The sequence below is a fragment of the Petaurus breviceps genome, unplaced genomic scaffold (genome assembly GCF_028583685.1).
Source record: "Petaurus breviceps papuanus isolate PSGF00001 unplaced genomic scaffold, PetGlider_PUasm1.0 38, whole genome shotgun sequence".
Classification (NCBI taxonomy): domain Eukaryota; kingdom Metazoa; phylum Chordata; class Mammalia; order Diprotodontia; family Petauridae; genus Petaurus; species Petaurus breviceps.
This window is the reverse complement of record NW_027186304.1, coordinates 77952001-77978774: the sequence shown is the minus strand read 5'-3', so window position 1 is coordinate 77978774 and position 26774 is coordinate 77952001. Positions and strand designations below refer to the sequence as shown.

The 26774-nt window shown below is 36.7% G+C and overlaps 1 protein-coding gene across 18 annotated transcripts in view; it reads right to left on the bottom strand.

Annotated features, from left to right (window-relative positions):
* Window positions 1-26774, bottom strand: part of CSPP1 (centrosome and spindle pole associated protein 1) — a 142511-nt gene that overhangs the window by 95191 nt on the left and 20546 nt on the right. For 11 of the 18 annotated variants that reach the window (XR_011170688.1, XM_069100061.1, XM_069100062.1 and 8 more), the window contains exons 5-7: window positions 12235-12315; window positions 8577-8678; window positions 4317-4741 (exon numbers count right to left, since the gene is read on the bottom strand). Coding sequence is in view for 17 of the 18 variants with exons in the window: in XM_069100061.1 (XP_068956162.1) it covers window positions 4317-4741; window positions 8577-8678; window positions 12235-12315 (608 nt within the window). In the remaining variant the exon portion in view is untranslated. Of the gene's footprint in view, window positions 1-4316; window positions 4742-8576; window positions 8679-12234; window positions 12316-17529; window positions 17617-26774 lie in introns of all 18 variants that reach the window. The other 7 variants (XM_069100068.1, XM_069100076.1, XM_069100077.1 and 4 more) reach the window with 5 other exon arrangements.

Genomic DNA, 26774 nt, shown 5'->3' with positions numbered 1-26774 from the left:
AACCCCAACTGCCCTCCAAAAGGCAAAAGAAAAAAAAAGAAACTGTTCTTCCTTCCCCATCATTTTTGTGTCCACAAGGGGCACTAACAAAGAAGTAAAACCAGACTTGGGTAACTTGGATGTTGATCACACTAAAAGCAATGTCATAAAAAAATCAGTTGAAAAAACTAAGAAGTTAGCCTCGCAAAAAGAATACCTAGGAGGACATGTGATGAGAGTCTTCACATAACTGAAGGGTTTTGTGAAAGAAAATCAGAAAGAAAACTTCCTGACTCTCACGTAGTCCAGCCCTTGTTCACTACACTACAGTGACCTTCTATTGAAAAGTCCCTCAAAGGGTTTTATAAATGAAATACATGAAGTTACCAGTTAGACTAAATATGCCCTGAGGTCTCTTCCAACTGGGCAGTTCCATAATCCCATTCTACTGGATGGACTGCCCAGGTCACAGAGCTAGTTAGTCAGGATTGTGCTGACAAGAAGTGTGACTCTGGGCAAGTCATTTAACATCTATCTGTAACAGGTCTCAGTTTCCTCATGAGTGGGTTGAATTACATGAGCTCTAAGATTCCTTCCAGCTAAAACACTGTAGTTGGTTTATGGTATATAGTAGTAACCAAAGTTATTTTTGCTTGGTTTTTTTTTTAAAGTTAAAATGTTTAGGAAATTTTTGCTGATTAACAATTGCAAAAAGTCAGCCTAGTGGCTGACTGTGTTATGACAGCTTAAATGATTATTTTAAAGCTAAAAAAATAAATTTTAAAGTCAAATTTATTTAAATTTTTAAAAATAAAACTTTGTTTGGAGAAAAGTCCAAAAGACTATAAATATTATCCAAAAAGTAAAAATATTCCATAAGCATAAATAGACTAAAAAATATAACATAGGCTTTAACCAGATAGTTATTTATTCCTAACTTGACCACATATGTCTCCTAAGTTTTCTCAAATCATTTCACAACCTTTTGTTTAATTTTTCCTACCTGCTTAATGTTAAAATTCATGTTTATAGTACAGCATAATATATTATAACCTATGAAAAACAAAGGTTCTACGTGATTTAAGAAAGAAAAATATGAAAATAAAAATTACTTTTAAAAACTACAATATTCTGTCTTTCCATTTTGCTTGCAGAAGGGGGAAAATTCAATCAGTAAGGGACACACACTCAGGAAAACAATAGTTCCCAATCATTTCAAGCAGCAGGACTATTTTTTAATCTCAAAAATGTTTGCAGACTTCTACATTATAGCTGTAACATTAGAATCTGCTCAACTGAGAAAACATACAACAAAAAGCTACTATGGGGCAGCAAGATGGCACAGTGAATAGAGCACTGGCCCTGGAGTCAGGAGGACCTAAGTTCAAATTCGAATTCAGACACTTGACACACTAGCTATCTTGGGCAAGTCACTTAACCCCAATTGCCTTGCCTTCCCCCTTCCAAAAAAAAAGCTACTATAAATTCAACAATGCTTTTAAATGAATTTGTATTTTAATAATTTCAAGGGCATCTAAACACATCTGAAAAATAATAATATATATCCATGCAAGAAAAACTGTTTCTTCAGGCTACCGAGGGTATGTTTGTTTATTGATCATACTGAATCACACATGGAGATGTGCCCCCCTGCAATCACCTTGTCAACCATCTAAAATCTGAGGAGGACAATTTGGTAACCAATGCACTAGAATAAGGTCCAACAAATTCTATCAATTCTTACATAAAAATCTTAAAAATTAACTACCTAAATATCAGTAAGTACTTCAAGACACTCAATATTCTACCTCAAGTAGAAGATGCCCAAGGCCAGCAACTCTGTGAGGGTACTTAAGTTTCTAGAGGCTCAAAAACTGCTGAACTGTCTACAACCCTGTGTCTTCAAATACTTTCTCCTTCAATTCTTTGAGCTAATAGTACTGTCTAGTAAACACTCTCACCCTCCAAATAAGCGTGAAATCCTTTGTCCATCCTATAAACAATTTACAAATTTGAACAAATCTGAAAACCAGAAGTAAAAATTTAATATGTTTTATAACTGTCTCTGACCCAAATCTTTTGTTATAATTTACAACTGTTTTATCTTCATCCATCATGGCTAATTCAGAAATATGTTTTGCATGACTTCATATGTATAAAAGGTATTCTATCTCTTGCCTTCTCAATTGGCTGGGGATGGGAGGCAGGGGAAGAATTTGGAACTGAAAATAAAAACAAAATTTAAAAACAGAGTTCACATTATTAACCTTGATTTGTTAAATATTTCTTAAAACATATTAAGATTAATAAACAATTCTAAATTCACAGGATGTTAGAGCTAGAAGGAAACTTAAAAATATATAGTACAATTCATTCGTTTAGATGAAGAGATTGCTCTTATCTAATTCATCCTTAAGACAATCCACAAGGATATGAAGTATAAAGCTTACTATAAAAGGGTACATGTCATGCCAACATGATTTCAATTACTATGAGATTCATAGGAAAAGAAATGAATTTTTTAATAATCAAGACCCAAGATATCTGTCATTTCATTTTTATGATGAGAAGTTAGAAGCAGTCTGTGTAAAGATATCTTCAAAACATTTATTTCAGAAACATGAACAAAAACGTAACCAATTTCATGTGAATAAACAAATTAGGAATAGTATTAAGACTATCTAGCAATGCATAAATTATAGGCAAATTATATCTATAAAAATGAAAATTTAGTTTTTTGACATACCCTCAAAGTTACCCTGGGAAACAAAATATAAATAGGCTTCTAATAAAAAAAAAAAAAAGAACTAAAGCAAAAATCGTTGCATCGTATTGCCCAAAATTCTAGTAAAAAAGTTGTCTTCTAATATATCCTAAAAACAAACAGATTTTATAACTTTATAGTTGGAATCAAAGGGCTTATCAGTGCAAGCTTCATAGGCCATGTATGACTATATCCTGAACAGGAAACAATAATAACCTTAATAAAACAATGATATTGCTAAAGTTTTACTGGCTACACTTTAGGGATAGCCTCAAATCGAGCACAAAATAGTAGTTCTGACTAGAGGTCACACATAAAAGAAAAACAATGAAAAATAAAAGAAAAAAAAGGAAAGAAAGAAAAACAATGACATGGTCTTCACTAGAGGACCCTCCCACACCCTCCCCCAAAAAAGCAGTAATTAAATGTAAATGAAAAAAGGCTTGCATGTCCTGAGGAACCACTATTCCAGAGTTCAAGGACAAGAAAAGTCCCCTAATTATGTGTCTTTTCAGTATGTTAGGTTGCCTTCCTCCTTTCTAATGTTATCTTCAAATACAACAAAAAACAACAAAGAATTTCAAACATTCTCTACAATTTAAAAAATCAGATTTAGAATTGGGTAATTTACATTCTATTCTCACAATTATATTCGATTTTATCTATCTTACTTGAGCTACAACATAAATCATGAGTTAAAATCATGAATTAAAATATTGAATATGAAATAAATATGAGATTTATCAAAATTAGCAGAGAAAAGATAAGCATTTTTAATATGATTAATATTGAAAATAACAAAAGATAGTACAGTTTAATGGACAGAGAGCCAGTCTTAAAACTAAGAAGAACTGGGTTCAAATCTTACCTTTACCCCATCCTAGCTGTGACCTTCCTCAAGGCCCTTAATCTCTCAAGTGTTCTAGGCTACTCTCAAAGACCATGAGATGAAAAAGAGGGACTAACCTGAGGAGAGGGTTGGCAGAGAAAATTTCCTCCCATGGTAGTTTGCTATTGTAATGAAATCACCAGTCTAGTCCCTATTCCCTTATTACTAATATTTTGGGCAATGACTAAACAGGATTATCCTGCAGAGAAACGTCGAATGGTTTTTGTCTTTGGACAAATAAATATAAGAGATACAATATAGGCAAGAAATACACTTTGAACCTTTTCACATTAAACAATCAGACCACAATAAAGAAACAATTTCATCATACGCAGTTTCTAGTGCCAAATCAAAGTGAGAATGAGGCTTTATGTGTTAAGACTAAGATCATTACATAGCAATCACAGAGCCATCATGAGAAATCATGCCAAGAATCTGAAGCTTTTCAGGTACTTTGATCAGAAGACTGCTAATGCCAGGCTAGTGAAGCACACTGTTCAATAAGCAACTTAAAAGCACAGGCAAAGCTATATATATATATATCAAAAGTTCATAGACGTTTAAGAAAAAATAAAACTACTACTCAAATAAAGTTGCCCCTCCCTACACCAAAACAGTAAATATAGTAACAAGGACATTAAAGAAATTAATAAAACATAAAAATAAAAATGGAATTTTAAATACCTGTCCGTTGTAAACACCCTCAAAGGTCTTCCATCAAAATCACTTTCGTATCTAAACCTTGGGTCCATTTCTGCACTTCCTTCAGGATCACAGTTTGGTCTATAATAGCGTCGGTCAAAATTTTGATCTTCTTTAAACTTCTGGTATCTTCTGCCAGGAACATCAACTTTGTTGGCAATCTCGTGTTTTCTATTGGAAATGTCTGCTTCATTAGGTTTTTTATGTGGTTTTGCATCCCTTAACTCGATTTCATCATCCAGTCTTCGATATCTGTCCTCCTCCAATCGTCTCTGGGTTAAAAGCTCTTCATAGGTCTCTGAAACATCTTTTTGGGGGGCTTCTGGATTTCTGTTTGATGGCTGTATTTGTGAATGTAAATCGGACTTAACTTTACTGATAGTGGTTTTATTTCCTTCACTTTCATGCTGTCCAATTAAAAAAAAATTTTAAGTAATGCTCACTACAAGAGAGTAATCATTCAAACTATCTCTTGGTTCTACTTACATTTAAAACAACTCTGGCATTTTATTATGTAAGAAAAAATATCACATTTAAAAATATTAAATCCTCCCCAAGAATTTCTGTGTAAATCAAAATAAATTATGTGCATGCACACACATATTTAAAATAGAAAAATGGTTAAGTAATTGATAGATAAGGAAATGGGGTTAGGTATAACCATAATTCCAAAAGAAGAGCCATGTATCTTGATTGCTGGCTATTTTTTTATTTCGAACTAGGCTATATTTAGACACAGAGACTACTGAAAGTGAGTAGAGCCTACGTCAGCAGAAACTAAGTGATTCTTATGATATATACTTGGTCTTTTTAAAGAAAATTTTAAAATCAAGTTTAAAATTTAAACAAATGTCCAAAAAGAACTATACAACTAAATCAAACAGGATAGATTAAGGTCTTATAAAAAAAAAAGATAATAACACCAATTGAAGTTTAGTACTTCCACAAATAAGGCAACTAATTTCAATTTTAGGGAAGGAGGGGGCAGCTAGGTGATGCAGTGAATAGAGCACCAACCCAGGAGTCAGGAAGGCCTGAGTTCAAATCCAGCCTGAGACACTTAACACAAAACTAGCCGTGTGACCTTGGGCAAGTCACTTAACCCCAACTGCCCTATCTTCCCCCTCCAAAAAGGAAAAAAAAAAATTAGGGAAGGAGGGAGAGAATAAGCATTTAAGCACCTGCTATCTGCCAGGCAGTCTGCTAAGTACTTTACAAATATCTCATTTGATCCTCAAAATAATTCTGGGAGGTAGATGCTATTATTATCCCCATTTTACAGTTGAGGAAACTGAAGTAGACAGAGGGAAAGTGATTTGCCTAGAGTCACAAAGATAGTATATCCCTGAACTAGATTTGGGCTCAGACCTTCTTGACTCCAGGACCTGAGCTCTAACCATTGTGCTACACAGCTGCCTCGAATTTTAAAACTGCTCTGCTATCAATTCAATTCTATAAAACCCTAAATTAAAACAGTAGGTCTAATTATTTTTATTCTTATTTTTTCAATATTCAAGCTATATTTTTTTAAGTAAAAGGATCATCTAAACAATTTTACAAAACCTTGAAAACTATTCTAAAAACAGCTAAAAACCGTATCTTTAGTATATATGGCATATTTCATTGACTTCCAACTCAATAATTACTCTATTTACAAGCTGTAAAATCTTTTTTCTTAGGACACAGCACTTGGGGAGTTCTTGGACTCCTTCCCAATGCCCCAAAATCTCATTACCACACATCAGGGAAAGCAGTCTGGGGTAATTTAAAATAAGAAGAACAACCAGCATTTACATAGTGTTTAAAGTTTGCAAAGCATTTTACAAATATTAACTGATTCAATCCTCACAACAACTCCAGGAGTTGTATTATTATTATCCCTATTTTACAGATGAAAAAACTGAGGCAGGAAGAGATTAAGTGGCTTGCCCAAGTCACACAGCTAGTAAATTACTAAGGCTGGATTTCAGTTCAGGTCTTCCTGACTCCAGGTCTAGCACTATCATCCTGCGACTCCTTACTACCTATCCCACACAACTGACAATAGAAACCATAGGGAAAATTGAGAGTAAGTGTGTAATCTGGGGTCTTTGAGCTTCTATGGCCAATGGAGGTACAGACAAGCTTGTGCAGTAACTTAGAATCTATAATTCCTCTCATATCCCCATAGTGCCTCCATCTTAACCTTTTTTACATCAGAGATTATTCCCTTTGGCATTCTGGGGACTCCTTTGGACACCTCTTTAGTATGTTTTTAAGTGTACAAAATACACAGGATTAAAAAACAAACTTTATATTAAAATACTGTTATCTATCCATATATGTATGCATGCACACACACACATATCCCTCAAGTTAAAAAAACCCAGCTCTATGCCAAATTCTACACTAGATCAGGGTTATTTTCACAATTTAATGTCCCTTTCCCAGGAGGGGACAGAGGAAGTGATTCAAAAGTGGATGATAGTGTAGAATTGAATTAGCTCTCAAAGGGGTTGGGATTACACAGGGGAAAGAGTGTGGCTAATCCAGCCTGAGAAAGTGTTAAGTAATAAACGGACTGGAAATTACAATGAGGACAAAGAACAAGGTTGGGAGTAGTAGGGCCTAGAAAAAGATGGGATGATAAAATATTACAACAAGATAAAGGAATTTCAGAGTTCATGAATATGGAAGCAGAATACCTGTAGGTCATGGCAAGATCAAGGTTACAACCATTCCTGTATGTAGCTAGAGGAAGTGAAGGAGTACATCACTGGACTGGAGGCAATTAAGAACTGGCAAGTAAAGAGTATTTCACTGAATATGAATATGTACGTTGAAATCTTTTAGCACAAGGGTAGAAATTTGAGTAGCGACAGTGAGGCAGATACTAGTAATTAAGAAAGGAGAATTTCCAGTAGGTCAGTAACCACCAACCACCAGGAATTTTGTTGGGTGATAAATTTGGATACAAAAGAGAAATTGCTAGGTGACAGTGGCAGAGGAAAAGTTTAGAAGTGACAATGGGAGCAAGGAAGAGTCCAATTCCCCCAGCATCATATGGCGTATGAGAAGTGTAGCCCACACTGCAAAGGGTAGCCAGGAAAAAAGCAGTATGCAGAGGGAGCCAGCTCTCGGCAGATGCCAGAAAATGGAAAGAGGGAGAGAGGAAAAGATTTAAGATGATACAAAGTTTTCTCATGATAGAGCAGACAGCAAAGAAAGAGAGAACAAATCTACAGTAATATTACCACTGGCAAATGGGAGTGAGATAGATGTTAAATAGTTTTTTAAAAGTTGCTATAGCTGAAAAGTGCATAACCCTGTGTTTAACCTAGTGATGAGTATCTTTGCTTTTAGACAGTCTTATACTCAAATGTCAGTCTGTCAGGGGTATGTACTCCAAGCCTTCCCAGATGAGTAGGACATGCTAGAATTTACATACATGCCTAATGACACGATGCAGTCACCTTTATGACATGATAATACAAAATGGTGGGACTTTGGTAGCATTCTACTGGGGATTTAATGAATATTTCTTGATTTGAGCTGAATTCTGTTCCCAGAAGGAGTACCTCATAAGGCACTCTTCTTCTGGTCTCCTCATGTCTGGTTTGTTCTTTAGTAGCAAGTTAAGATGGAGAATGCAAAAGGAAATGGGAGAGATTAACCTCGGAGAAAAATGAATCCAGGCTGAGCATCAGTGCACAGAAAGAAATTCACTGAGGGTCAATGATTACATGACTCAAGGTCATCCCTACCAAGTCAACCTCATTGCTGGTTGTGGCGCTGTGTCCTATGAGGCCTCAGGAAGATCACTTACAGCAAGGAAAAGGAGGTATGGCCTGGGGAGTTTGAAGTAGATCAAGAGGCAGTTTTATCCCAAGGTCTGACCCATATTAATGTTGTCTATTTTTTTAAACTACTGTTTCAAATGTTTTAGAGTATTGCTCCAAATATGGGGCATACTTATTTTTCAGCATGTGGTTACTTTAAAAAAATTTTTTTTTAATTTTTCCTTTCAAGAAAATCATTTTATGGACAGTCTAAAGCAACAGGCTGAATCACTACAGATTCTGACAGCTTGTAAATTTTGGATGTGTCTGACAGCTTTCTCTTAAGGTAAGTCATTTGTCTTCAAAAGATTTATATTAATAACTTGGTAAAAATCTTTAAAGGACAATTATTTTTACAGCATAACAAAAACTGATAAATATAAATAGTTTGTATCTCTAAAGAAGTTATTTCAGCAAAACCTACCTCTGGATTTTTCTTCTCAACTTCTCTTAACTTTTCATTCCATTCTTCCTTGTCCCTGAGAAACTGATTGTACTCTTTGTTTCTTTCAAGTTTCAATCTCTCCTTAAGAAAGACATCAAAAAAGGTGTCACAATTTTAAACAACTGAAAAGGTGAACAACTTTATAGAAGGATTCTTATTATATTAACATCACTAGGTTTATAATGAAATACAGTGCAACAGAGACAAAAAAGGAAATCCAAGTCAGAATAATCTTATAACACAAAACAAAGTAAAATAATGGAAAAGGTTCTATTCAAACAATATGTACTTCTTATATTAAGAAACATCCTTAAATATTACTTTCCATGTTTTATTAAAACACTAAATTTGAAAAAATACAAATAAAAAGCAAGTAAATTACACGATTGGATATTATTCATTATATTTAGCATATTTAGTGAACAAATATATCTTCTTGCATAACAAGTTTTACACTTCCTCTGAATAATACTTGTGTTTAAGAAACCAGGCACAGGTCTCTGGAAAACTTTTGGGATGATCTGTCCCATAAGTAGTATCTAACAGTAAACAACTACCATCCTTCCTGTGAGTCTTGTATGATCTGGCTTCCATTCCTACCCTCTACTGAAAATTCTCTAAACTACTACTGACCTCTCAACTGCTAAACGTAATGGGTTTTTTCAATCTTCAGTCTTATTGGCAGTTCGATAGTTAAATGCTTTCTGTACCATGTAGTACTGTTGGCAGCCCTTCTCTCCTCTGAGCCTCTACCATCCCCCAATCATAAATATTTTCTTCTGTGTTTATGACACTGATCTTGCTGGGTTCCACTTGTCAATGTCCTCCACGGGGCAAAAGGATTTGAGAGGTGGAAGGGGCCCAGGCAGACATGAAGTCCAACCAATGCTTGGACCGTGAATCCTCACTTCAGCATCTTCTTCTTCTTGCCCTCTAAATGTACTTGATTCCCAAAGCTCTGTCCTCAGTGCCTTCCTATATTAACTCCATTTGAGATCTAACATACTTCCATCATGCAGAGGTCTCCCATAGCAATATAATCAGTCCAGATCTCTCCTCTGAGCATTCCCAATTACATTATGAATGTTTCCTTCTGCATTCAATGTTCTGCCAAGACCTCAAATTCAACACTAATTCACTGAATTCACCTCATAACTTCTCTGTTTCTATGGAGGACATCAATCCAATCATGCAGACTTGAAAACTACATCACTTTTCATTTTTCCCTCTTCCTCATCCCAGTCATTTAATCAGCTATCAAGTTCAGTTGATTCTACCTTAACAATATTTCTTCCATCTGTTTCACTTTCACTAACACCAATCTTCAATTTCTCATCTTTATTGCCTGAACTTTATTTAAGATCCTAACAATCTTTCCTAACTTTAGTTGCCCCTCTTTCAATCCATCATCTATACAACTGCCAAAATAATCTTCATAATGAACAAATCTGAACTTGTCACTCCTCTGCTCAAAAACTTTCATAGGTGACTTGTTGTCTATAGGATAAAATTTAAATTCTGTAGCCTAGCACTTAAGACACTGCACAATCTAGCACAAATCTACCCTTCCAGGCTTATTTCATGCTTTTTTTTATCAACAAACAAACAGATTAAGCATCTATTTGCTAGGCAATAAGGATACAAATACAAATATGAAAAAGTGCCTGCATTCAAAGAGTTTTTATTCTATTGGGGAGACCACATGTATGTGTGTATGTGTGTGTATATATATACGCACACACACATATATACACAGACACATACTATATGTGTGTGTATATACATGAGTATACATATATGCATATAAGTATATATATATGTCTACATAGACACACACAAATACATATAAAATAGATAAGCAATTTTGGAGGTAGAAGGCACTAGCAAGTGGCAAATCAGGAATGGTTTCATGTAGAAGGTGGCACTTAAGCCAGGTTCTCCACAAACTTTTTACTTTAGCCAACCTATATTACTAGTTGTTGGATTCATTCCTTATTTTTGTAGGGTTCATCCTTTATGCCTAAAACATACTGCTGTTTCACATCTCTTAAAATTAAACCCTTTTTCTATAAAATCTAGCTCAGGTGCCACTTCCTCTGTCAAGCCTTCCCTAATCTTGTCCAAAGAAAAGTCAGCTTAAATTTTTTAAGGGGGCTGTATCAAAATTTCTCTTTAACCTTATCACGTTCCACATAATGACACACTTATGTTGTATGCACCCCACAGACAGACTCAAGTGTTGTCTTTTATCTTTGTATCCTCAAAATCTAGCATAATGCCTTCTTATACCTAGCAGTTATTTAATTATTGTTTAATTTAAATGAATTAAAATAAGAAGTAAGCATCCAAATACAACCAAAACTTCAACCTATATAAAAGATATAAGTATGCTTTCAGCACCACTCTTCTCTGTCATAAAGAAAATTAACAATTCTTAAATTTTGTATATTTTAAGTTAAATATATATTAGTGATATGAAGCATTTTTATATGGCTGTTAATGGCACTTCTTTTAAAACCATTCATATCTCGTGAGAGAAAATTACTCTTCATTTTATATGTTTCAAACCCCTGTATCCCTATTAACTATATATTAAGATGGCATAAGATAAGATTTGTGATTTCTTTGGCATAAGGAATTCCCACTAAAGAAATGACACTTTCTCTGCAATTCATAGTCATTTTAAGGAGTTGCTCAGAGCAATGGAGAAGTTAAATGACTTGCTCAGGGTCATGAAGCCAATACGTATGGACAGCAAACTTAAACTTCATGCTTTCTAACTGACTCCAACACCCTATCCACTACACATGGCTCTGCCTTCTCAGTATATTGTTCCCAGAGATGAGTCAGAAACTCTAAGGCATAAAATTAGATTTCTGATGGGCGGGATGAGGAAAAAAGAAAGGGAGAGTGGGGGTAGGAGTTCTGCTAAATAATCTAAGTGGCAGTAGCTACGCATACATACCCACATCCATCTACAAAATTATCTACATATGTATACACACAAATAAAAATAAGACAACATGGTATAGGTGGAAGACCTGGATCCAACTCCTACCTCAGACACTAGTTATGAGAAACTAGGTAAGTCACTTCACCTCTGTCCCTCAGGCAACTCTCTAGGACTAAATCACAGACACGCTGTTGTGTGCCTTATTACAGGAACTTATTCAAGTTCCTATAATCAGGATTTCACCACACAAACGAGATCAAAGAACCTTTGTATTTTCATGTACATATACATCTAATTGTGTGCGCACACAGCTGTGAATGTGGGGGAGGGATGTTACAAAAGAGGCTTTTATGGTGGGGGAGATATATGAAGAAACAACTGTGGCATAAAAAAAAACAAAAGGTGTCAATCATTATAATTTCAAAAAAGGAACACGAAAATCAAAGATTAATTTTAGAGTTACAGAAAATGAAAAGAAACTAGTCAAAGAAAGAAAAACGTTTTCAACATTACACGACTAGAAAATAATTTATATTGCTTCTAATGATCCAATGGACCCAAATTTGTCAAAAGAAAACTAACATATCTCAAATAACTTTATTTTTTTTAGATTTAAACTATAAATACATTCTTTAATAATTTTGATTTCTTAGTAAGGCTGAACAGTCACAACAATTAACCTACCTTGGCAGATAACCTCTCAGCAATAGGAAGGGATACTCCCAGATTAGATGGATCTATTTCACCTGTAGTCACAAAATTTTTCTGTATTTCAAAAAAGAACCCTGATTTAACTTTTGATCTTGAATATTTCATTTAATAAAAAAATGCATATTTTATATCCTATATTCCACAATACTATTACATATTGGAGGTCAAACTCCTGAGAAAAATGGCTCAGTAGCATGGACCCTTAATTTGGAATTTGAGGACCCGAATTAGAATCCCTGCTCTGCTACTCACTACCTCTAAGACCTTTTAGAAAATCATTTACTTTCCAATTATTGGGCTTTATCTGCTTCCTCTGAAAAGTGAAGGAGCTGAACCAGATGATTTCCAAGTTCCCTTTTCAACTCTAATTCCTATGGTATTAAAATGTAGACTAATAAATACAAAATAATTAGAAAAAAAATAAAGAAGATTTTATGCTATTTACCAATGACCAAAGGGCAGATGTTGATCTTATTTTTCACATATCATGGTATTCAATTCAAGGACCAAAAAAAAAGGAGGCTACTTTTCAGCACACATTCCTTTGCCAATCATATATTCCTCCATTGTTATTGTTAGTGATCTATATTTCTTTACTCGAGGTCATAAATCTCCTTATGCATAATGCAATGACTTCTTTGAGGGGTTTTTTTGGGGGGGCAGAGGAGAAAAAAAGAAGAGAGAAGGGGAGGGAGAAGGAAAGAGTGAACAGATATGTGCATCATTTTTTTTTTAAAGCAATCGGGGTTAAGTAACTTGCTCAAGGTTACCCGGCCAGTTATTTCTGGGTGTGGTGCTGAGTATCTGAGCCCGGAATTTTGATCCAGGTCATCCTGACACTGGAGCCGGTGCTCTTACTCTGCTGAGCCACCTGGCCGCCCCTAAGCAATTGGGGTTAAGTAACTTGCTCAAGGTTACACAGCCAGGTGTTTCTGGGTGGGTGATAAGTGTCTGAGCCCAGGATTCGATCTCAAGGTCTTCTCAACACTGGAGCCGGTGCTCTTACTCACTGTGCTACCTGGCCCCCCCAGATATATGCATCATTTATGCATTATACACAAACTATATATTTCTATTCATGGAGTATTCATAGAGTAAGACTCTGCCACAGATTAACACTAAGATGACACTAAAAAGAGGGCCTGTGTTTGGGGGTCCCAGGCAGTCCCCCAGCAGACTAAGTGGGAGAGGGAAAGAGGAAGGGAAATACCAAGTGTCTCTAGGGATACAATTACAACAGGGAGGGAAGCAGAGTTTCTAAAGCCATCTACTTGCAGTAGCCAATTATATATTTTAAGAAACCTAAGCAGGGTGTGTCCAAATTACAGACTATCTGCGCACATAGATATCCCAATAGACTCCAACATGGTACCCCTGCTTCTAGATCAGTCTCCTTCCAACTGATTCCATATATGACTACCAAAACTTACTTCAATATAATTCAAAGATCCTTGACTTCATCAGTGTGGGTATGTAAGTTCCACTAACACACATAGTGTTAAAGTAGATGGTTCCAAGAGTTAATGACCGAAAATATTTGCTTCACAGCTAACCCTTTCAGGGAGAAGAATACCCAAACTTATCTAAGTTGGCACCCAAACAAATGTTATTTAACCTATCCAGACATCCACACTTGTAGTCTTTTTATCTTTATAAACTTCCTAAAGCTTGCACTCTGCAATTGTAACAGCAATGAGAAACCAGAGGACAGCTTTGGTATTATCAAATTAATTTCCTAAAACACTGCTTTCAATGTATTATTGCACTAAAGTGTCTCCTTAACATTTGCTACCTTAAATACACACTCTCACTCTCTCAGGTCTTTCTTCTTAATGCCCCCCACATACACTCTGCTAACCAATTCCTATTTCCATTACTTTATTCTACCTAGAATGCCCTACCTTCTACCAAGCCAAATTTAGTTCATTTTGTTTTTTTTAATACAGCTTTCAATTTATGTAAGTGGACCATTTCACAGACCTCTATGTGAAGCAATTTTTATGCAATGTGAATTTGCCTGTGGATATGGGGAAGGAAGGGAGAAAGGGAGCCAGTTAGGGGGCTGCCCACCTGTGGAGGGAGGAGGCCAGCACATGGTTCAAGAATAGATGAAGGCCAGGGACAGAGAAGCAAAATCAGGGGGAGGAACATTCAGGGTCTGAGGCCAGCCATATGGGGGCCTGGCCAGAACAAAGGGGAAGAATACATGGTGGATAGATTTGTAAATGCCAGACACAGAAAAAGACACAGACAAAAGAGAATGGATGACACACAGGGGTCAGGTATAGACATATAGTACCTGAGCACAGACAAACAGAAGACAGACATACATGGGGCCAGACACACGGCAGGAACAGGGCAAAGGTCTCTTCTCTCAACACCAGAGGTCTCAAGCCAGGTCCCAATCCTGTGGCAGCAGTGGTGGCAAACTCATTCCTCTGCTTTTGCTTGGAGGGTTTTGGGTTTTTTTCAGTGGGAGGGAGGGGGAATAGGAGGCCAAAGAGCACCAAGCCAAGGCAAAGGAGAAGAGAGAGAGAACACATTCTGTTGTTGTTTATCCTTCACTTTTTAAGAGAACCAATGACATTACAGATGATGTCTTGACTTGCGTGTGAATTGAATTTAAGTGAGACAGAGTTGTACAAAGTTGTCAGCCTCACTCTCTCTTCCTGAGTCATCAAAGTCCAATGGCAGGACTAAAGTCAAGATGAATGGTGATGACCCAAGATACAGTGGAAGACCTTGACATCTTTGATGTGCGACCAATATCCAAGTGTTCCATGGCACCTGCTTCAGTTGCCTTCATGGCCACTGGAACAAATTGTTCTCATCTGCCCATCCTACTGGGGAAAGTCTTCATATGCTTAGGGCAGACATTCCCCTAACTCACCAACAAGCCTGGGGTCTGTCAGTTACCCTCAACCAGGGTTAGCCAGTCTGTCTAGACAGTTTACTGGGATGTGGCCACTGTACATGCTATAGCTTGTAGAAGTTGAGTAAAGGTGGATACCAAAGGTGAATGAGCAGCCCTGAAACAGGCTTAGCAAGTCCTCATACCAGAGGTGCTAGTCCAACTCCCTGAATACCCCATAAATATACACCCCTGTAAAGTTAACTTTGGTGGGGCTTTTTTGGAATGTAAATTTCTTTCAGAATTCTTAAAGTCAAATTTTCAGAGAGCAAATTTACATAAAGCAAGAACTGTCAATACAGGTAGAATGGCATAGGAGAAAGACTCGAAAAATTAGTTCTAGTTCTAGTTTACTATTTACTGTCTAAGTGATCGGAGAAACCATTTCACCACTCTGAAATTCAGCTTTCTCATCTGTAAGATAAGAAAGCTGGGCTGAATGATCTTTAAATGACTCTTGACATTCTGTGATATGGCCATTTAGAATAGTCACTGAATCAACAAGCATTTATTAAGAACATACTATGTACCAATCATAGTGCTAACCACTGGTAATACCAAGATAAAAAACAATTCTCAAAGATATCACAGTCTAATAACAAATAATTCTGCTCTCTCTATATGTACATATAATAATAAATTTCACAAAAGATCTACACTTAAGCCTCATCATGAGGCAGAGATGACCATAAGATCTCAGAAGGCTGTACCAGCAGAACACACACTCCAATAACTTTCTGCCATCTTGGAAAGGCTTTAAGTATGAAAATAAAGATAGATATTCTGTCCAAAGACCAACCTAATATTGAAAAAGGTCATACAAATAGGCTGACTGCTAGATAATTAATATTTTTGCAATAAAAGCCCATTAAACAACAACAACAACAAAAATCCACAAAATGACAATTAGTTCTATGTAGTTCCCTTCTACTTTTATAACAGCAGTAGCAAAGTGGCTGAAAAGGGAGTAGAGGGGGCTGAAATCTCATAATTTTTACACTGGTGACATCAAACTCAAATAGAAACAAACAGATGCCCATTCAGCATACATTGTCTTAAAAAACCACAAATTAATATAATGTACTGTATTTTTACTTATTTTGTGAAGCATTTCCTAATTACATTTTCATCTAGTGGGCACACTAAGGAGTTCTGCAGTGAGACTTTGACACTTGTTTTACACTATCGGTAAATATTAACCTGAGGCATTCTAAAAGTGACATTTTTGTCCAATGACTAACAAGCTTATTATAGTGCAGGATAAACTGAATCACACAAATATTGAGATTCTCTTAGTACAAATTAAATCAGAGAACAAGAGGGAAAGTCAATCTGAATGGAAAGTTGTCCTTGTAAAGGCCAATAAGAGACTTTATAGAACTGGTTTCTCATGAACCCAAATGCAGTAAGAGAAATCATCAGTTCAAGGTATACTTGGTCTTGTTTTGCCATTTTCAGAATACACATAAGCCAAAAACATATCATGAAGATAACCATAGATTATGCACCAGCATCCATTTAAGAACTTGACAAAATTCTTCAAGTCATGTCAACGTTAATAAACAAAACTTAAATTTGAATATAGATATAAGATGACAAAACATGTGTATGCTGAGAGTGAGAAAGAGAGAGAGAGAAAGAGGAAGGAAGGAAGGAAAATAGAGTTGAGGATTAAAAAACAGAATCCAAAGGCTTATAGGTTATTCAGAGTATCCCAACTATAGAAAACTCTGGAAATAGGCACTAAACTACATAATAAAACAAACTATTTCTTATGATTCAAGAAACAAGTGGTTCCTAATATGGAAGTAATTACTGAATCTGCTACCTACAAATAAAGTCACTGACAATATAAGGCCATAGTTAAAAGTCAACAAAATAAAAAGATAAAAGAAGAAATCACCAAACATGATTACAACAAGCTCCAACCTGACCTACTTAAATAATCAATCCCTAATGTCCTGATGCTAAGAAACAAAATGGATAGAGGAAAAGATACTATCACTATTACCATTTCCTTCAGAAGTTTAACCAATGTAAAGGAAATAGCACAATCAGGCATCTGAACAAAAGAGCCCAGAAACCACCTAGGCCAGCAAACACCTAAACCTTTGCTGAATAGACAGACATGGCAGCCAAAAACAACACTAGTTTAAAATATAAATTTATTATAGCAAAACACTACAAATAAAGATAGTGAAAGATTATGTATGAGAAGTACTACGTTATAAAACAAAGAGAAGCTTAGGGGAAAACAAATCTACAAAAGAGTTGGCATGAGACCCAAATAAACCAGATAATCCCAAGACCATTTTATAAGTAAAATGAGATAACAAAAAATGAAACATAAAACATACCTGGAGCATTTTAATAGCAACCTATTTTCATCATCTATGTCACTGGAAACACCACATTTGGACTCTAACAGCTCAGTTCTGCATGCGCTATATTATAAGAAAGTAAGCAGAAATGGCACTTAAGAAAATGAAGTCAGGAAATTTAGAATTTCAGGAAAAACTGCTGGAGTGAGCTTACTCCAAAGAGAAGAGATCTATGACAGAAGTAACAGTTTTAAAAGCACCCGAAGGACCAATTTACAACATATCTGAGAAGGGGAAATTACCAAATAATAAGGAAAAGGTATTAAAAGGGCATCTAGAGACCATCAACAACTACTGACCAATATGCCTCCTTTGTCATTTCTATAAACTCACTATAAAACTATAAGAGAGTCACAAAAGTGGCTGAAAGTTGTAATACACATAGACCTGTTATCTATTTTTCGTTGACTATTTAAAAAGCAATTGATTTAAGCAAAATGTAGAAGTCTTCTCTAATGAATTCTCTCTCACACACATTAAGATAATGAGATTCTTTGACAGAAGCAACCACAAAAAATAATTTTGCTCAATGATCCTTGGATTGTATCAAGCAAGGCATAAAACGGGGAGGGTATATGCCTGCCAAAATGATACTCTCCATCAAGAATATCATGCAGATTCTAAATGGCACAGGGATCCCAATACATAGTGATGTCCTCCAGACACTCCTGTTTGCAGATAAATATTACAATGAATGACTCAAATCTCAGACTATTATATGATCTCCTCAATAAAATTCATGATTAATCAATCATCAAGCATTTATTAAGTTATGTCATGGCCCTCCTCCCCACTTTGTTAATGACTTCTCACTGAGATCATCTTTCTTTTACACTGTATATTTATTTAGAAGCAGCTAAGTGACACCCTCTAGAGTATTGGGTTCAGAGTTAAGAAGATTTGAGTTCAAATCTTGCCTCACATAGCTATCAGTTTTCTAATTTGTAAAATGAGGGTAAGAGAAGCCCCAAGTGAGACAATCACTGCTGTGAATGAGCTTATTTAAAAGAGGTAAGTTTCACAATCTATACCTCAAAAAACAAATGAATATAATGCTTATTGCCCAGTCTATCACACATATGATTTGGATACACAGTCCACTGAATTATTAGTACATCTTTATTGGACATCAGTACATCAAATGGACAACAAATTGGAGCAAAATGGAATTTGAAGAAGACAGTTTGGATTACATTTGAGAAACTCTTGTTTTCAAAGAGCCCAAGCTATTTCCTAGCACAAAGATCTATCTTTTGTTAACTTCAACATTCTTTCAGCAATATTACAGGACTACAAATAACAGAATGCCACAATCTCCACAGGATCTGAACTTCAAGGGAACTGACAGAGCAACAGAAAGAAATGATGAGTGTAAGTAAGTACAGTGATGCTCTACTACCAAAGATGACTTGCATGCAAAAAGCAGTATAAAAGATAAAATTTTAAAAATCTACTTAAGTAAATAAACTGGTCCTGTACCAAGGAGAGCAAGGGAAAATAGCAATCCAACTACTGTACTTTTGATCATCAAACATTCAGAGATCTAGAGGAAAGCCTCCAGCATGTTAGGAAGATCCTCCATGAAATATGGATGGGGACACAGGCAAGAATCACCCAAAATGAGAAGAAATCTATGGGTTGAGATCTGCACTCTGGAAAGGAGCACGAACTCCTCAGGGACGAATCACAGATTCAGTGAAGTCCCAAACAATTTAACAAATATTTATCAAGCACCTACTATTAGTAGTACCTTTCTGGATAAGGCATACAAAAAAGTATGATCTTACAATGTAATTGAGGAGTGAGGATACATTTTAAGTAATTAAATTACAATACAGCTATAACTAAGCATTAAAAAGAATGATATAGCCTAGTGTACCAGTAATCCTCTCAGGAATCAGAAACCACTTTTTAAAGCCCAAGTTCAGAGCCTGCACCTTCTACAAAAGCCTTCCCAAAATACTTTAGTCATACTTGCTTCCCTGAAAGAATTTACAAAGTCTATTGATTCGATACTTATGGGCCATCTTTGTGATATTTTCCAGTTTCTTCTGATAATTCTAATTTCTATTCTAAAACTAGACCAGGAATAGTAACAGGTCTGTGGAGGCAATATGGGAATATGGAGAGGGGATTTAGCATCAACCTTATTTTACATCACTCCCATTTACACATTCTACATTTCAGTCAGACTATACTATTAGTTATTCCCAAAAACTCAATTTCCCGTTTTCCACGCCTTTGCACAGACTGTTCTCCATTTCTGGAATGCATGACCTTGACCTCAAACCTCTTTAATAAATAATAATAATCAAAAACAACAACAATTAACATTTGTATAGAGCTTCAAGATATACAAAGCATTTTACAATTATTATCTCATTTATCTTTACAACAATCCAAAAGAAAGGTGCTACTATTATCCCCATCTTATAGAAGGAGAAAGCTCTCAGAGACAAAGGTTAAGTCTGTCAGTGTAAAAAGCATTTATTAAGTACTTACAACATGCCAGACACTACGCTAAGCCCTGGGGACACAAAGAATAGCAAAGGACAGACACTGCTCTCAAGGTGCTCACAGTCTAAGAGGAGGCAACATGAAAACAACTATGTACAAACAAAATTTATTCAAGGTAAATTAGAAACAATCAGGGGGTGGCCAGGTGGTGAAGTGAACAGAGCACTGGCCCTGGAGTCAGGAGGACCTGAGTTCAAATCTGAATTCAGACACTTGACACACTTACTAGCCGTGTGACCTTGGGGCAAGTCACATAACCCCAACTGCCCTGCTCTCAAAAAAAAAAAAAAAAAAAAAAAAAAGGGAGAAACAATCAGTAGAACTAAGGAGGATCAGGAAAAATTTCTTGTAGAAGGTGGCATTTTTCTGGGACTTTAAGAAAGTCAGGGAAGCCAGAAGGTGGAGATGAGGAAAGAGAACACTAAGCATGGGAGATAGCAAATTAATATATATGGAGTCTAGAGATGGAGTGTTTTGTTTGAGTAAGAGAAAGGAGGTCAGTGTTACTCGATCAAAAAGTATATAAACATGAGTAAAGTATAATAAGCCTGGTAAAGTAGGAGCAGCCAAGCTGTGAAGAGCTTTGAATCCCAAATATAAGATTTTATACATGATCTTGGAGATTCTAAGGCACCACAAGAGTTTACTGAATAAGGTGGGCTGACTAAGTCAGATATGCTCTTTAGGAAGAATAAGTTCACAGGTTAGGGAAAGATGGATTATAATGGTGAGGGACATGACTGGAGATCAACCAGCAGGCTACTGCAGTAGTCCAGGTATAAGGTAATAAGAGTCTGCATCAGGGTGGTGGCAGCCCGGAGGAGAGAAGAGGGCATACATAAGAGATGCTGGGAAGGCAAAATTTACAGGACTTGGCAATGTATTGGATATGGGAGATGTGAAAGAAGGTTTCAAGGATGACACCTACGTTGCAAACCTTGGGAGATAGGAGGATAGTGGTATCCTTGACAGCAATAGGGAAGTTCAGAAGGAGGGAGGATGTGGGGGAAAAAATAATGAGTTTAGCTTTAGACATGTCAAGATTAAGATATGCAATTTCAGTATGAGATATCTAAGAGGCAATTAAAGATGCAAGTATGAAGTTTAGGAGGGGTAAATAGCTGGATAAGTAGATCTGAGTATTATGCACATAAATGATAACTGAATCCATAGGACCTGTTGAGATCACCAAGTGAAACAGGATAGAGGGAGAGGAGGGCCTGGGACAGGAGTGGAGAACCTGCAGCCTCAAGGCCACAAGGGACCTTCTAGGTCCTTGGGTGAAGACTTTTGATTGAGTCCAAGTTTTATAGAAAAAATCCTTTTATTAAGGGGATTTGTTCTGCTAAGTCTGGATTCATTAAAAGGGCCTCATTTGAGGGCCCAGAGGGCCACATGTGTCCTTGATGCCTCAGGTTCCCCATCCCTAACCTAAGACAAAACCTCGTGTGATACCCTACTGTTTGGGGAGATGATTTATACAAAGATCCTGCAAAGGAGACTGAGGACAAGTCAGAAAAGTAGAAGAATAAGGAGTCAAAAAACATTTATTTAGCCCCTTCTAAGTGCCAGGCACTGTGCAAAGTGCTGGTAATGCAAATGAGAGGATGACAATCCCTGCCCTCGAGGAGCTTACACTTACAGAGAGAAGACAATACACAAAAGGAAAAGGAAAAGGTGGGTATGGTGCAGTGCTGATATGATGTGATGGCAGTGGCAGTGGAGTCTAAGCCAAATAATGCAGCAGGTGGGAAATGTAGATGGCCGGAAAATTCTGAGCCCTCTATAAAGGAAAGCTTTGGGAGATTTTCACTTTGCCCTCCAGAACTCTGAACAGAAGAAAAAGGGAACTGGGGGTACTGAGAAGGGTTGAGCACTGAAAGTGAAGCCATCTCTATGACATTTCTGGTGACGAGATCCTAGGGGAAGCATGATGACCAAGCAGAGCAGCTGGTAAATTACTGACTACAGAAAGGAGGGGTCAGTTAGCTAGGAAAAGAATCAGGAGAGAGTAATGCCCCAAAAATCTAAAGTGAAGAGGAGAAGAGGGTGATACATAGTAGTAAATTGGGGTTAAGTGACTTGCCCAAGGTCACAGAGCTAGTAAGTATTAAGTGTCTGAGACCACATTTGAACTCAGATCTTCCTGACTCCAGAGCCAGTGCTCTATTCACTGCCCTTTTCAAGGTAGAAGTACTGGGTATTATGGCATTGAAAATGGAAAAGAGGGGAGCTAAAAATCCAAGGGTCCTTGTAAGGTGTTGAGCATTGGGTGGTCACAACAGAAGAGAGTGATAAGAAAGAAGTGAAGTCATCAATTGTAGACAGCCTTCTCAAAGAGTTTAACCACAAAAGAGAAAAGATAGAGGATGATAACTAGTGGGGACAGACAGATGAAGGGGTTTTTAAGGATGGGAGAGAAATGGGCATGTTTGTAGGCAGCAGAAAAATAGTAGACAAGGAGAGATGAAACATAAATGACAGAGTGGAGATGATGGAGGTTGTGATCTACTGAAGAAGATGGGATGGAATGGAATCACTTGTGAATGTAAAAGGGTCTGTCCTGGCAAGGAAAATGTCATGTCAGACAAGGTGAAGAAGGAAATAGAAGCAGAAAGTGTCTTGGTGACGTGAGATGAGGAAGAGGAAAGAAGACTGAGCTCTGAGGGAATGGCTTCAATTCTTATTGAGGATCATGGAGCTGTTAAGCATCTCTTGTTAGACATGAACTCAAGCCTGCCTGACTCCAGGTCCAGGGTCATGCCCACTGCATCTTCTCACTGCCTCTTAGAATTTCTATCTTCTTTCAAAATTCATCTTAATACGGGGCAGCCAGGTGGCGCAGTGAGTAACAGCACCGTCTCCCGAGTCAGGAGGCCTGGGATCGGTTCTGGTCTCGGACACTCGGCACCCACACAAAAATAACTGGCCATGTACCTTGAGCAAGTTACTTAACCCCAATTGCTTAGGGGCAGCCAGGTGGCACAGTGAGTAAGAACATCAGCCCCGGTGTCGGGAGACCCGGGATAGGTTCTGGCCTCAGATACTCGGCACCCACACAAAAATAACTGGCCATGTAACCTTGAGCAAGTTACTTAACCCCAATTGCTTTAAAAAAAAAATTCATCTTAATAGCACCTCAATGCTCACCTCAAGCAGATGCTCTATTGTCTTCTACTGACTTATCTGTGTAATTTAACCACCACTACCCTATTCCCCTGCAAAATATAAATCCCTTGAAGTATCCTAAGTGCCTAATACATTATCTTATACATGGAAATCATTATCTTATACATGGCAGTGGAGTTGTCTGTGATGGGGGAAATATTGTGCAGCTGAGCTGAAAAGCCAGTGGATTTGGAATGAGAAGCCATTTCAGTTTAAGTAAGACAATGTCTATCATTGTATTCTAGTGGTCAAGATGAAGAGATGTAGGCTAGAAAGTTAGATGGATTCAAAACTAATTGAATGACCAGACCAAAACAATGTTCATTAACACCTCTACTGTCAAGCTGGACGGTATCTAGAGGATCTATCACAGGCCTTATATTGCTTAACATTTATGTTAATGACTTCAGTAAAAGGCATAAATGCCCTATTTGTCAAATCTGCAGAGGACCCAAAAGGGGATAGTAAAGCAACACACTGGACAACCAAAGTCAGGATCCAAAAAGATCTCAACAAGTTAAATCAGTGGGCTAAATCTAGTAAAATGAACTTTAATAGGTATGTGTGAAGATGGGTAGATAAATAGACAGGCAGACAAATAAATAGATAGATTAAAACAATTTCACAAATAAAGAATAACAACCAAGCATGCTTAAATAAACATAAGAAAAAGATTTGAAAGTTTCGATGAATTATAAGCTCAATATGAGTCAAAAATATCCAGCACAAGAGAGCTAAAAGCTGTTTGTACTCTACCCTGGTCATATTCCATTCTTAGTCCTATATGTCAGCTCTGAACACCAAATGTTAAGAAGGACACTAAGAAAATGAAAAGTTTCCCAAGGGAAGTGGATGAGGATGGTGAAGGTCCTTGAGATCATTCCACAGGAAGACCAATTAGAAGAAATGAGTATGTTTAACTTAAAGAAGAATCAGGGAAGACATAATCACTGTCTTCAAATCTTGGAGTAAGGATTTGTCTTCTGCTTTTTCTGTTTGGCCCAGAAGACAGAACAAGGAGTAATAAATGAAAGTTGAAAAAGTGTATTTTGGTTCAATATAAGGAAAAACTTGATAACAATCAAAAGTATCAAAAAAAAAAAAAGAGTTACCTTAGGAGGCAGTAGATTTCCCTTTAACCTGAGGTTTTCAACAAAGGCTGGGGGCAGCTAGGTGGCACAGTGAATAGAGCACTGGCCCTAGAGTCAGGAGGAGGACCTGAGTTCAAATCCAGCCTCAGACATGTAACACAAAAACTAGACGTGTGACCTTGGGCAAGTCATTTAACCCCAACTGCCCTCCAAAAAGCAAAAAAAAACAAAAACAAAAAACAAAGGCTGGAAGACTACTGGAAATGCTGTCAAGTGTATTCTTTTTTTTTTTTTTGCTTTTTGGAAGGCAATTGGGGCTAAGTGACTTGCCCAAGGTCACACAGTTAGTAAGTGTTACGTGTCTGCAGCTGGATTTGAACTCAGGTCCTCCTGACTTCAGGGCAGGTGCTCTATTCACTGTGCCACCTAGCTGCTCCTGTCAAAAGTATTCTTACTCAAGTATGGGCTAAACTAGATGGATTCTAAGTCTCCTATTAACTTTCAGATTCAGTAAAATTCCAACCCTGATACTTACTTTCTATGTGATCCTGAATACAAATCATTCTACTTCTCTGAAACTAAATTCCTTCAGCTATCAAATGAAAACAATACCTGGACCACCTGTCACTTGGGAGAAGATAGGGACCATGGGACCAGTGGGGTTTTCAACTGGGAAGTAGATCAATGATAATAAGTAAGAAGTTAATACTAAAAACTGCACATTTGTATTAGTTTAACCATGAATACCTAAAGGAGGACATTTAAGTGTCATAACCAGTGTGTACTGATTCTTCAGAAACTCCATTTCTACAAAGGAATTTAACCCTTATTAGAAAAGAAAGAAAACTGGAACTGACTGTGGACTAACTAGGACAAAAGGGACAGGGTAAAAGAAAGGTTGCTATATGGGTATGTTTGTGAATGGTGTGTAATGTCATGAGTTCCTTCAAGAATCAACAAGCTGAGTTGGGCTTATAGCACTCACAGAGTCACTACCTAGAAATAAAGCTGTACTAAATGCTTTTATCAAAAAGCAAATGAGTAACATTGCTTTCCTAGAGGCATAACTAGAAGGGGAAAAACTAATAGTTGTAAATAAGGTACTCTGTAAACTTTAAAGTGATAAATAGATATGAGTTAATGTAATATAATCTAATGGCTTACATTTCTCTTACATCTATACTTTCAGAGCCCAGCAGAGTGATGGACATTAACAGATTAGGCATTCAACAAATCCTTCTTAATGCTTATAATATAAATGTAAATACCCATCTCATTAAACAACATCTACCACCTATAATTATCACAACAATATTTTTTTAACAATTGCATTTATTTACTTAACATATACTATGGAACTTTTACTACCAAATGACAGCTGACTCTTACACAAAACTTTACAGAATATGATTTCCATTTTAAAACAGAGTTTCTAAGGACAGATTTGAAATTCCCAAGTCTTTTACTGGAGTATAAGTTCTTTAGATGACTGAAGCTAGTAGAGAAATCTCTGGAAGTCAAATTGGGGGGGAAAGGGTGAATGGGACCAGGGACTGTTACTCTTTCAGGGGCCTAGGATCAAGGCTAACAATTAGTGAACCTGGGAGACTAAGTTCTTCACAGAACTGAAGAACAAGGGATATCACAGGAGGAAAGAAACAAGAGATTTTCAATGTCTCTTACCAGGACTCTCACATCTGGAGCTACATGGTTGAAGAAATAGCTTCTAAACAGAATTAAAACCTAGCAGCGTCAAATAAATTGACTAGAAAACTTAGAGCTTGACCTAGCATCTAGCCAAGGCAGAATTGAAAAGGAGATTTTTTTTTAGTACATCAAGAAAAGAGGAGACTAAGAAAGCTAGTTTCTTGAACATTTACAGGACACCAGGTTTAACTATGAAGGCTTACAAGCCTATAATCTTTCCTCACTGTTACTGTAAATTCCTTTTGTGTTTTCAATTAGCTGTTAGTACTAAAACCCTTAATACACATTAAAAAAGTGTGTGTACTGTTCTGGAGCAAGGAAGAATGAAAAAAGTTTGCATTTTCTTCCACAGGTGGAAGTGGAGGACTCAAGGTTTCAAGGAGGAGGTGGCAATGAAATTACAGTAATGTGTACTGCTAAGCCAAATCCTACCAGCAAATACTAATAGGAAAAAAAGTGTGAGGGATCAGTATGGTAGTTCTCATGGTATCATACCATAAAAGGGTTATTTTGGTTTAAATTACTGATAATGTACTTTTTTTAATCATCTGCTTCTTTCCTTCAAATATGCAAAAGAAACACAAACTACTTATTGTCAATTAACTGAGCTATTATAACATAATTATACTATACCCACAGGCATAATTTTATCACAAATAAGTCAATACTTTAAAACCCTATAATAGATAGTTCATTAATCAACTGAATATGTCTCCTTCTGTCTACCATTTAATAAAG